This window comes from Heterodontus francisci, chromosome 9 (assembly GCF_036365525.1).
Source record: "Heterodontus francisci isolate sHetFra1 chromosome 9, sHetFra1.hap1, whole genome shotgun sequence".
Lineage (NCBI taxonomy): Eukaryota > Metazoa > Chordata > Chondrichthyes > Heterodontiformes > Heterodontidae > Heterodontus > Heterodontus francisci.
In genome coordinates, this window is record NC_090379.1 from 116,210,590 (window position 1) to 116,223,922 (window position 13,333).

The following is a 13,333-nucleotide window of genomic DNA, read 5'->3' on the forward strand; positions in this document are numbered from 1 at the left end:
CCTGTTCTGACCCTTGAGGCACTCCATGAGCTCTGCTTCCTGTCTGTTAACTAATCCTCTATCCATGCTAATATAGTACCCTCAGCATCATGAACCTTTGTTTTGCATGGTAACATTTTGTGTGGCACCTTACTGAATCCCTTTTGGAAATCCAAGTATACTACATTTACTGATTCCCCTTTATCTTTGAAGAAGTAACATGTACTGTGGATAAACGGGAACCGGTGGATGTACTGTACTTAGATTTCCAGAAGGCATTTGATAAAGTGCCACATCAAAAGTTATTGCGGAGAGTGAAAGCTCATCATGTAGTGGGTAGCTTATTGGCATGGATAGAAGACTGGCTAGCTAACAAGAGAGTGGGCATAAATGTCATTTTCTGGTTGGCAAGATGCAACGAGTGATGTGCCAAAGGGATCAGTGCTGGGGCCTCAACGTTTTACAATTTATATAAATAACTTGGATGAAAGGACCGAAGGTATGGCCACTAAATTTGCTGATGACACAGAGATAGGTAGGAAAGCAAGTTGTGAAGAGGACGTAAGGAGGCTACAAAGGTATATTGAAAGGTTAAGTGAGTAGGTAAAGATCTGGCAAATGGAGTATAATATGGGAAAATGTGAAATTGACCATTTTGCAGGAAGAATAAAAAAGAAGCATATTATCTAAATGGTGAGACTGCAGAGCTCGGAGGTGCAGAGGGATCTGGGTGTCCTAATGCATGAATCACAAAAGGTTTGTATGCAGGTTCAGCAAGTTATTAGGAAAGCTAATAGAATGTTATTGTTTATTGCGAAAGGAATTGAAAACAAAAGTAGGGAGGTTATACTTCAGTTATACAGGGCAATAGTGAGACCACATTTGGAGTATTGTGTACGGTATTGGTTTTCTTATTTAAGGGAGAATCTAAGTGCGTTGAAAGCAGTTCAGAGATGGTTTACTAGACTAATACCTGGAACGGGCAGGTTGTCATATGAGGAAAGGTTGGACAGGCTAGGCTTGTACCCGCTGCAGTTTAGAAGGGTAAGAGGCAACTTGATTGAAACATATATAAGATCCTGAGGGGTTATGACAGGGTGGATGTGGAAAGGATGTTTCCCCTTGAGGGAGAATCCAGAATTAGGGGACACTAGAGAACAGAGGTGAGGAAAGATTTTTTCAGAGTGTTGTGAGTTTTTGGAACTCTCTTCCTCAAAAGGCAGTGGAAGCAGAGTCTTTAAATATTTTTAAGGCAGAGGTAGATAGATTCTTGCTAAGCAAGAGGGTGAAAGGTTATCGGGGGTAGGCGGGAATGTGGAGGCGAGGTTACAATCAGATCAGCCATGACCTTATTGAATGGCGGAGCAGCTCGAGGGGCTGAGTGGCCTACTCCTGCTCCTAATTCATATGTTCGTATCTAACCTATTTATATCCTCAAAAAACTGTAATAAATTTGTCAAACACGATTTCCCTTTCATAAAACCATGTTGACTCTGTATGATCATACTATGCTTTTTTTAAATGATTAAGACTTCCTTAATAATAAATTCCAGGATTTTCCTGACAACTAATGTCAGGCTACCTGGCCTGTAGTTCCCAGTTTTCTCTCTCCCTCCTTTCTTGAATAGCAGTGTTGCATTTGCTAACTTCCAATCTGCTGGGGCCATTCCAGAATCTAGGAAATTTTGGAAAATCATAACCAGTGCATCCACCATGTCTACAGCTACCTCTTTTAGAACTCTAGGATGTAGGCCATCAGGTCCTGGGGATTTGTCTGCATTTAGTTCCTTAAGATGGTGAAAACGAAAAATATAAATCAGTGCTCAATAAAAGAAGAAACTTTTGATAGAGGTTATCACTCTCTTATTGAGCCAGTCTATTATTCACAACCTCATTTATGGTATTTCGCAGTACCATGAATCTTAAGTGCAACAGAGAAGTCTAACTCAGGGCAGCATTATAACTGCTGTAAAACATCAAACATTAATAGTGATGAACCGCCAGCAATTCAATGACGCACACAATTTAAAAACAAATACATACACAAAAATGCAACCATAGAGCTATTATCTAGTACTTTTATTTAATGTACAGTCCCAACCCCCCGCCCCACCCCAAGAAAAAAGGGAAAACACACACCATTTGGTATAGTCTTCATTTGTAATTAACTTTATAAAATATGTGTTGAAACTTGGTAGAACTATTGCCAGAGGTGGTATCACGCACCCTGTTTTAGATAGAGACGGAATAAATGCAGAATCAGTTCACTAAATTTCTTGAAATGTGATGGCATGGATAAATGTTCCCCTCGATCCAACAACATTGTTTTCACCATGCTAATGAGCATCACAATCAAATGCAATTCACAGTACAGCATTATATGAAACTGGGCAGACATGTACATTATACTATAACTTCTGTTGTAACTGGTCACCAAATACATTTTTACATTGTGAACCTTTTGGCAACTGGGCAGAATTTTGAGCACTCGCCCAATCAATATGTCAGCATCCTACCTGGGAAGGTTTAAGTGTTTTAATCTTGCTGCATTTTAACAGTGGATAACAAGCTCCACGTTTTTCATCAGTCCCTCCTCAATTGTTCCATCATTGTCAGCACTAATTTCAAAGTTGAAGTGACTGAGACAAGGTCGCACTGATACAACTTGCACATCTCTCTGCAGCAAGACATTTGAAGGGAAAATTTCTTCCGCATTATAAAACAAAATTTGATATGCAAAAAGAATTTTAGCAAAACCAAATATAGCAGTAACTGTCCAGTGCTGTTGACTCCTGACCAAAGTGGTGCAATCGGAGCAGAATTTTATATGGATATAAATGCAAATCTCAATTCCGTGTGTGATTATAAACATGTTTACCCAGGCACCAGATGCATCCTGAACACAGCAGTGCATTGTAAATTTTTTTCACTCTTGTTAAGTTTAAACAAGATGGAGCGTTCTATAGAAGAAAGGTACTGATCACAGCTGCATTGAAAACTGGTGGTTCCTGCCTCTCACGACTTCAACTGTTCCTCACACTGACATAACCACAATAGTTAAATATAATCAGTGGCTTGGACTGACGTGCCTTTCCTAGTGGTGGATTATGCAAGGCAGAAAGTGACTTGCACAAAGGTGGGGGATGGAATACATCCATAAATTAAGTTAACATTTTCAAATTTCTAACCTCCCCCTCCAGTTCACTCTCCTTCTTCCCTCCTGCACCACCCATCCACCTCCAGGTCCCAACATAAGACCACAGTAGTTTTTTTTCCCATCAAATAGGGCACACAAAAGGCCAGAAACTACAATAGATGTTGGTTTCCTTGTGGATAGGATCTGGGTGCACTGTAACTAGATTATAGTCACAGCAGATTAAAAGCAGTTCACGTCAACTCAATCAGCTCAGAGACTAGTCATTGACGTTATTCTAACAGCAAGTTACAGTGGTGCTGCGGCTCTTAAGCCTGGTGGGTCAGGGATTCAGAACTGCTGCCACTCAAAGCCAAAGACGATTTGATTTGTATCCTGGTTTCTCGTGATTTCCTCGAGAATGCGGTGCTGCAGCCACAGTTGCTGGAGTTTCTTGTATCGCTCAGGGCATAGATGCAACGGGTTACCTCTCCTTTAAGAAAAAAATGTATAAATTCAAAACGTGGAAGGTTTCAATTTCTCACTTGCGACAGACTCAACAATAAGTGACCGTGGAGACAGAAACAAGAGAAATACAAGTGGCGAAACTGTAGCAATACAAGTTTATAAATTAATTAAAAAATGATGGTCTTTCCCTCTATCTGTGTTGGGCACTAGTCATTCAAATTCAGAGTTCTCAATTATTTTTCGAGTATTTTATAGAGGTGCTCTTCTTACATTCAATCTGCCATACAGTGTCCGTTTATCATTTTGTAGAAATTTTGAGCACTATATATGCTGGAAATCACACCTTCTTTTGGTTAACCCTTTAATGCCCCATAATGCTTATCATAGAAACGTACAGCACAGAAAAAAGCCATTCGACCCATTGTGCCTGTGCAGGTTCTTTCAAAGAATTATCCAATTCGTCCCACTCACCAGCTCTTTGCCCAGAGCCCTGTGATTTTCCCCCTTCAAGTATGTATCAAATTTTGTTTTGAAAGTTACTACTGAATCTGCTTCCAGCACACTTTCAGACAGTGCATTTCAGATCACAACAAGTGCCGACTGACTCTCATGCTCATTCTTTTGTCGATCTTGTAATTGATGGGAACGTTATTAAGGGACACACTGTCCAGGCGATTATATCCTTTCTGTCATATTATACTCAAATATTTTCTCATGCTCAATCTCCTGACTACCCAACTGATTTGGCACTTGATATCCTTACGTACGTCTCTGGGAAATGCTGAATGTTCACGCCTGTGGCAGGCTTTCAGTTTATCGATGTGTTTCTCTCTTCATGTGTGGTTTTTGATTCAGAGGACAGGTGGGGCTGATTTCCATGTACTAATGGCAGGTTTTTCCCACTGTGTTGAGGATTCCCCTGTGCCTTCAGCCAACAGAAGTTTGTTTTCCTGCTGTGGTTTTTATTTAACAGCTTTCTTTAGCCTGCTGTTTTGCCTTCTTAAGTATAAGATTAGATTGAACTGGAGTCTTTCTGACAGGCTCTCATCTGACACGCTAATAAAATGCTGTCAGAAATCAATGCATCACGTTGAGACCCAAAAAGGTAGGTTTTCAAGAGGCTTGTGAAGTGGCAACAAGCTGGAGGGATTTCAGGAAAGAATTCCAGAATTTGGGACTCGCTTTGCCTAACTAAAGCTTTGCCTTTGAAGGTGGAGCTGAGGGATTAGGAGAATGTAAAGGAGGCCAGAGTTGGACAGTGAGGATATGGGTTGGCACATAGGCCTGAAGGTTAGTGAAGTAGGGAAGCTGTGACTGGAGAGATCTGTCAATGCAGGTGAGAATTTGATATACCATGAATGGACAACATTTATCTACACCAAACATGAGGTGATCACTCTGAAAAACAAGGCCTTATGGCACACTTTTAGCAAAAATTCAAATAACCACTGAGTCCTGCCTTTCCTAGTAGGGTGTTCTTCCCCCTTCTCAACCAACACGGCTGTTTGATCAGGGATGACCTTCTCAAGTGCCAAAGTTAAAGAATTTCCAAGATCGTCATGCAGGAACTACAATTCCTGCCTTCCCTTGGCACTGAGAATGAATGAAACCCATTCGATGGGAAGCTCTGTAAATACAGTCTTATGGTGGCCCCTCTGGCGCTATTGTGATTTGCCTGCTATAAGTGTTGGACAGATTAAAGGGGTAGTGCGACTGAACAAAGAACAGTACAGCACAGGAACAGGCCATTCGGCCCTCCAAGCCTGCGCCTATCTTGATGCCTGCCTAAACTAAAACCTTCTGCACTTCCGGGGTCCGTACCCCTCTATTCCCATCCTATTGGTGTATTTGTCAAGATGCCTCTTAAACGTCTCTATGGTACCTGCTTCCACCACCTCCCCCGGCAACAAGTCCCAGGCACTCACCACCCTCTGTGTAAAGAACTTGCCTCTCGCACATCCCCTCTAAACTTTGCCCCTCTCATCTTAAACCTATGTCCCAGAGTAAATGACTCTTCCACCCTGGGAAAAAGCTTCTGACTATCCACTCTGTCTATGCCGCTTATAACTTTGTAAACCTCTATCATGTCGCCCCTCCACCTCTGTCGTTCCAGTGAAAACAATCCGAGTTTATCCAACCTCTCCTCATAGCTAATGCCCTCCAGACCAGGCAACATCCTGGTAAACCTCTTCTGTACCCTCTCCAAAGCTTCCACGTCCTTCTGGTAGTGTGGCGACCAGAATTGCACGCAATATTCTAAGTGTGGCCTAACTAAAGTTCTGTACAGCTTCAGCATAACTTGCCTATTTTTATACTCTATGCCCCGACCGATGAAGGCAAGCATGCCGTATGCCTTCTTGACTACCTTATCCATCTGCGTTGCCACTTTCAGTGACCTGTGGACCTGTACGCCCAGATCTCTTTGCCTGTCAATACTCCTAAGGGTTCTGCCATTTACTGTATACTTCCCACCTGCATTAGACCGTCCAAAATGCATTACCTCACACATTTGTCTGAATTAAACTCCATCTGCCATTTCACCGCCCAAGTCTCCAACCGATCTATATCCTGCTGTATCCTCTGACAATCCTCATCACTGTCCGCAACTCCACCAACCTTTGTGTCATCTGCAAACATACTGATCAGACCAGCTACATTTTCCTCCAAATCATTTATATATACTACAAAGAGCAAAGGTCCCAGCACTGATCCCTGCGGAACACCACTAGTCACATCCCTCCATTCAGAAAAGCACCCTTCCACTGCTACCCTCTGTCTTCTATGACCGAGCCAGTTCTGTATCCATCTTGCCAGCTCCCCTCTGATACCATGTGACTTCACCTTTTGTATCAGTCTGTCATGAGGGACCTTGTCAAAGGCTTTACTGAAGTCCATATAGATAACATCCACTGCCCTTCCTTCATCAATCATCTTTGTCACTTCCTCAAAAAACTCAATCAAATTAGTGAGACACGATCTCACTGCTCCTAAACAAACCACTGTGGCAAACTACTATTAAATAAACCAAACAAGATTTTTCGCAGTGTAACGAGCTGAGAGAGTTCGGCCTCAGACATCCTGCCTGGTACTGTAAGTCTCCAGTTCTGCACAATTTTGTCTCGTTACACTCAGAGGGCCCGTGGCTCAAGGGTAGCACTATCACCATGAGTTCAAGTCTCACCCTAGAGACCTGATCCTATAATACTGAATGACATTCCCAGTACACGACCACCACTGATCCACCACTGGTGGACATGCCTTCAGTTCCCTAAGCCCCAAGCTCTGGAATTCCTGTCTTATACCTCTCCGCCTCTCTATCTCACCTTCCTCCTTTAAGACACTCCTTAAAACCTTCGACCAAACTGACCCTAATATCGCCTTAAATGGCTCGGCGTCATACTTTGTTTTATATTGCTCCGTGAAGCGCCTTGGGACGCTTTATTACATTAAAGGTGCTATATAAATATAAGTTGCTGCTGTGCTGAAGGAATACTGTACTATTGGATATGCCATCTTTCCAACGAGATGTTAAAATGAGGCCCCACCTGCCCTCTCAGGTGGATGTAAAAGAATGCAGGGCATTATTTTGAAGAGGAGAGTTTTCCCCAGTTCCCTGACCAATATTTATCCCACAACCAAAACTTAAAAACAGGACATCTGGTTATCACGTCACTATTTGTGGTAGCTTGCTGCCACTTTACCCACACTAGAACAGTGACTACATTTCAGAAGTACTTCATTTGCTGTAAAGTGCTATGTGACATCCTGAATTTATGACAGGCACTATATAAATGGATTTTTTTTCCCTTTCAATACACTGTAACATTCATTGATGAATTTCACAGAGTCTGACTATACAGATTCTGCAGAATCTATGCAGCCTCTGCAAAACATACAGTCCAAATGATATGCAGTTCCGGAATGCCAGAAGGGAGATTAAGCAGCTATAGTTAGTAAATAGGAATAAATTCCCTCGGAATAATCGTACTTGAGCAACTGGTCTGTCTCTCCGTAATCGTCCAGGTATGGAGCCGGTATGAAACATCCTCTGTTCTTCCCTGCCAGCAGCAGCACCTGACACTCCCGTATCCTGGTGGAAGAAATGATAAGAAATGGTCAAATGACTAGCTACGTTTTGTCCTCTGCTTTTCTTGCCAACTCTATCAAACGCATTGAGGTCCTGCTGGAGCCCAGTTTTTACAGGTGACTCATTCTAGTGTGTGTGGGCCTAACCAGCAAATGTGCGCAGGTTATTCAGCCTTGGAGGGCATCACTTACAAGCCCTAGCCAGGCCTCACTTGACCTCCGCAAACATGCTCAGCATAGCTCACTGGATTCCAACCAGGAATAGGAAAGAGAGATGACTTTTCACTAACAGAAGCAATAAGGTTGAAAAGCTCCTACCTCTACCCCAGCTGGGATCAGTAAACTCAGCACAGAACTTGTAATCTTCCTGGTCTGTTATTTATTTTTTTTTTTTTAGAGATACAGCACTGAAACAGGCCCTTCGGCCCACCGAGTGTGTGCCGACCATCAACCACCCATTTATACTAATCCTACACTAATTCCATATTTCTACCACATCCATACCTGTCTCTATATTCCCCTACCACCTACCTATACTAGGGGCAATTTATAATGGCCAATTTACCTATCAACCTGCAAGTCCTTTGGCATGTGGGAGGAAACCGGAGCACCCGGAGGAAACCCACACAGACACAGGGAGAACTTGCAAACTCCACACAGGCAGTACCCAGAATCGAACCTGGGTCGCTGGAGCTGTGAGGCTGCGGTGCTAACCACTGCGCCGCCCCGCAAATGCTGTCATCCTGAGACAGGACAGACAGGTTCACGCTCCACACTACCAATCCCACTCCCCAGGATGGAGCCTCAGCAATCCTAGCAGTATGTTGGAGGACAGATTGCTGATCTGCTCTGACCCCCGGCCAGCCCCTTTGAACTGGTATCCGCAGCTATGATGGCAGCAGTCTGAGTCTCCGTGGCAACAAGCTGCTTCCATGCCATCATCACTTTATCCAGATGGGACAATGAACTGATAAACATTTTAAGAAGTGCTCCATAATACTCTCACTATGGAGTGCAGCAACCTTAATACCCTGCAATTTTACAATGAATTTACCAATCACAATTTTGCAACAGCTTAGGCTAATCATATTAATAGACGTGTGGAGATTATGAAATGTTTTAATTGAGTAAATACGGACAAACTGTTTCCAGTGGCAGGAGGGTCAGTAACCAGAGGACATAGATTTAAGGTGATTGCAGAAGAAGCAAAGGAGTGATGAGGTGAATTTTTTTTTAATGCATTGAGTCATGATGATCTGGAAGGCACTGCCTGAAAGGGTGCAGGAAGCCGCTTGAATGACTTTCAAAAGGGAATTGAATATATATTTGAAAAGGAAAATTTGCCGGGCTGTGGGGAAAGAGCAGGGGAGTGGTGCTAATTGGATAGATCTTTCAGAGAGTCTGCACAGGCAAGGTGGGCAGAAAGGTCTCCTTCTGTGCTCAATGATAATTCCATGCCGTTAAATTCAACTACTCAGTGTGCATGGTGAGTTACCTGAGGAACATCCCTAATCCAGACCCACAGTTTATAGCGTGAGCTGCACAAGCTCCAAACTCTTCTCCATTCACTTCTTCCCGGCAGCACTGACTCTGTGAACACAGCATGGCTCCGCAGACCATGCAGAAGGCTAGATTCTTAGTCTCATCATCAGAAGATCTGGAGCACCTGTTTTTGATAAAGCAGAAATTAACTCAAAGTTCTGCCATTGTAAATGCCACACACACAACGCGCCATCCTTGCCCCAGTATTCAGCATCATGTTTTCATCGGCAGGAAGGTCAGTAACCAGAGAACACTGTTTAAAGAATCAAGGGTGGGGACACACACGAAGATGAGGAGCATTTTTACTTGCACAGTGAGCTGTTGATTTGGATTGTGCTGCCTGAAAGGGCAGTGGAAATAGATTCAATAGAAACTTTCAAAACAGAATTGGATAAATAATTGAAAAGGAAAATACGCAGGGCAATGGGGAAAGAGCAGGAAAGTGGAACTAGTCGGTAGACATTGTTTCAGAGAGCCAGCACAAGCAGGAGGAGCCGAGTCGTCTCATTCTGTACTGTATGATTCTATGATTACTTACTAAAATCATAGCAAAACAATAACCTGATCGCTTCAGCAGCTACATTCCAGCAATGACAGGTATCAGTGCCCAATCTACAGCTCTTCAACTTGATACCCAATTTACACTACAATCTTCTGCATAAACAGTTGCACAATGGTCACATTTGCCTCTTTGCACTTCTGGTCACAGACAATCCTTGATGTCAGGGGAAGGTGCACACAGTTCAGCAATGTGACTACGAGAATTCAAAAGTGTCCACAGTCAGAAGGGAGTCACGGCCCTATGTGTGTGGCTGCATGATCTGTGCTGTTGCCACTGGAACTCTAGTCCTTAACTTAGGAAGCAAAGCTGTTTTTTTGATGTGGTGTTGCTTGCATCCAGAGGCACATACACCTGCTCCTGTTATATTACAGCACAGTCTCTGGAGGAAGAGATCTGAAAGCAACTGATCATATCCAACCGTTTCCAAACGTCAGCTCAAAAGAGTTTACCACCTGGCTTCAATGTCAATTTTTAAAATACAATCTCTGGATGTGGGCCTTTCTATTGTCTGTTTCACTTTGTGCAATCCTAGAGCTATTAAAAAGCAAAGTACAAAATAGTAAAATTGAAAGGAGATAATCATGGACTCACTTGTACTGACAACCCTGATTAAGAATACAACTGTAATCTTCTGGAAGTTCCATTAATTGATTTCTTTCCCTTGGATACCTTTAAGAAAGAACGTACTGTCAATTAGCATCATTTTAAACATACATTGACACAGCCTCATTCATCCTTCAGAGAGCGGGGAAGACAAAACAAGACCATTCTTGACTTTCTCGCCAGCTCCTGTGAATTCCACAATATAGACGGATGGAGGGGGAGCACCAGACTCGCTCGCTTCTCGGTCCCACAATCAAGGTAACTGATTCTGAATAATTTGAGCAGAAACTTAATTCCGAGAGCCCACACCATACCCTCATCACTTCACCATTTCCATCTCAAATGATTTGACAAAAATAGATGTTGAACCTGATATTATTCAGTAGAGACTAACAGAAACTGGTTCTCCTTGCACCCACAGGAGTACGAGAACTGAACATTTTATATACAATTAAATGACATGCAAATCATAATGTGAAGTTAACTCAACATTAAACATGCATACATGTGTTACATATCTATGAAAATGCCTTAACCATAGTTCAGGTCTGTTTATAGTATTCACAAGTACAACTGTTCTTTGCCATTCACTTTCCTTTCCCTCTCATCCTAATTTAGCCACCACTGGCTTCCCTTTGTTTGAGTAAAGTACAAGATTGCTCCCAAGTGACCTAGCGGTTACGGTACTTGCACAAAAAGCCTCATGAGGAATAACTGCTCATCTCAAAGAAAGCAGGTTAGGTGTTTCATTAGTTTCCTGCGAGGATCACTTTTCCCTGGTGTTCTTAGCATTAGTTTGAAAAGAAGTGTGCTACCATGTTTCACCCCTACCCTTCTGTACAAAGGTGAAACTGCTGGGAAAGGAGCAAAATGGGAGCACCTGATACTGCACCCCTCTCCCATGGTCATATCCTGCTGGTCTTTAAAATTCTCATTTTCATGTTCAAATCCCTCCACGGCCTTGCTTCTCCCTACCCCGTAACCTCCACCAGCCCTACAACCCTCTGAGATCTCTGCTCTTCCCCTATTCTGGCTAATTCTCATCCTTAATTTCCTTTGCTCCACCACTGGTGGTGGAATTCTCTGCCTGAAACATTTGCCTCTTTCCTTCTTTAAGTCACTCCTTAAAACCTACCTCTTTGACCAAGCTTTTGGTCACATGTCCCAATATCTCTATGTGGTTTGGTGCCAATTTCTATCTGATAATGTTCCTGTGAAGCTCCTTGGGATGTTTTACTATGTTAAAGGTGCTACTTAAATGCAAGTTGCTGCTGTTATTGTCTTCTAACCTGACTGAGTTTCTTTGTCAACAATGAGTAACGACAAAAGAAAAAAAGCTGAACAGAAGAATTTTCCAAATTCTGGAAATGTACAGCAGGTCGAATGACATCTGAATAAAATGGGTTATGGTTTTTATGTGCGACCCTTTACCAGTGTTGTGCATGTGCAGCATTTTGTGCTCTTGTTTTCGACAATGACTCTGATTCAGTGAGCAGTCGATAGAGGGAAAGGTTGAGGGAAAGAGGAAGATGAATGTGGCCAGATCAGAGGGGAAGCAAAAAGAACTCTGATGAAAGTCTCACAAACCGGACAGTCGTTCGCTCTCCCTTGAGAAAGCTTTGCACTGAAGATTCAGAGCACCACCTGCAATAAAACACAAGAATTTTAATCTAGCGAACCTTCAGGCAGGCAGATTTCAGTTTTAAACCTTTTGACAGATGCAATCTGATGATAAAAACGGTTTAGTGATAAAGCTGTAATATGTGCTGGCAGGTACTTATTTGCATGTGATCAGTGAAACGGGAAGACTCTGGTTCTTGAAACAAATCGGTCAATTAATATTAGCTCTAAAGATCCAGAATAGCAGGCCTGCATGAACTACAGGATCACAATCAGTAGGTTTATTCATTGTATACTGTAAATTAATGGTAAGAGCCATACTACATTTATAGTATGATCAAATTTAATGGCATTTTGATACAACATTAAAATTGAAATTCTGGTGTACAAGTACAAATGTCACACCTACATGAGGTCCACCTCCCACAATACTGCAGATCGTAAAAGCCTCCATAAAGGTTCAACTATTAATTGCAAGTTTAAAACTACATTAATCTCCAAAACCAACCATGCAGTCAACAGTCACTACTTACTCTCTGCAGCTTCTGCTCCACATGACCATCCCAAGCTCATTCCACACCGTCACTCTAACTGCTCTCCTATTTCCCTCTTCAGTCTCATCTCTTATACAAGATCAAGTTCCTGTTCCCTCAATCACTCCTCACCGAGGTCCAGAGCACTCAATAATCCTTGCCGGCCCCATGAGTTAATTCCAAAACACATGACTGCTCTATTGCTTCCCCACCAACATTAACTTACCCAAGAAATGAACTGAAGTGGCATGTTGGAGCTGCCAAACATCACCTGCTGGGCAACAGGCTGGTTTTTCCCTGGTTACCGAGCTCCCAATCTTAGCTATGTTGCTATGGGGTGGCAAATGGAAACCAAGGCACCTCCCCAGGCACGACACCATACCAACTTGGACCAGTATCAGCAGAAACCTGTCAGCTCAGCTGCAGTAGGTATATAATAGGTGGTCATGGACAAACTGGCTGAAGGATTATGGGGCCTATCTTCTGAAGAGGGAGATCAGTCAGTTTTTATAGTGGCAGGAAGCTACATGAAGATTGGCCCGACTTTTTTTTAAAAAAATGCATCAAAAAAAGTATGTTAATTTTTAACAATGAAGCTCTTGTTTAAATTTGCGAACTGGGTTTTAGCCTGCATTTCCCATTGAGAGCTGACCAGATAATACTGCTCTCGTCTTGTACATTCCTGTATAACCCTTTCCATTGAAAGTTCACTGGGGGGAGAAAGACTGTTTTAAACAGCATCTATCCATCCTGTCTTTGGATTTTTTTTTTAAATGTGCTAAAATTACTTAGACCACAGAAGCAGTA

At 42.6% G+C, this 13,333-nt stretch overlaps 1 protein-coding gene across 2 annotated transcripts in view; it reads right to left on the reverse strand.

The window, feature by feature from the left end:
* Positions 1-36: 36 nt before the first annotated feature.
* ubr1 (ubiquitin protein ligase E3 component n-recognin 1) overlaps positions 37-13,333 on the reverse strand; it is a 212,272-nt gene continuing 198,975 nt past the window's right edge. For both annotated transcript variants that reach the window (XM_068039752.1, XM_068039751.1), the window contains exons 43-47: positions 11,961-12,017; positions 10,362-10,439; positions 9,162-9,332; positions 7,569-7,670; positions 37-3,605 (exon numbers count right to left, since the gene is read on the reverse strand). In XM_068039752.1, coding sequence (XP_067895853.1) covers positions 3,464-3,605; positions 7,569-7,670; positions 9,162-9,332; positions 10,362-10,439; positions 11,961-12,017 — 550 coding nt within the window. In that variant the 3' untranslated portion in view covers positions 37-3,463. The remainder of the gene's footprint in view (positions 3,606-7,568; positions 7,671-9,161; positions 9,333-10,361; positions 10,440-11,960; positions 12,018-13,333) is intronic.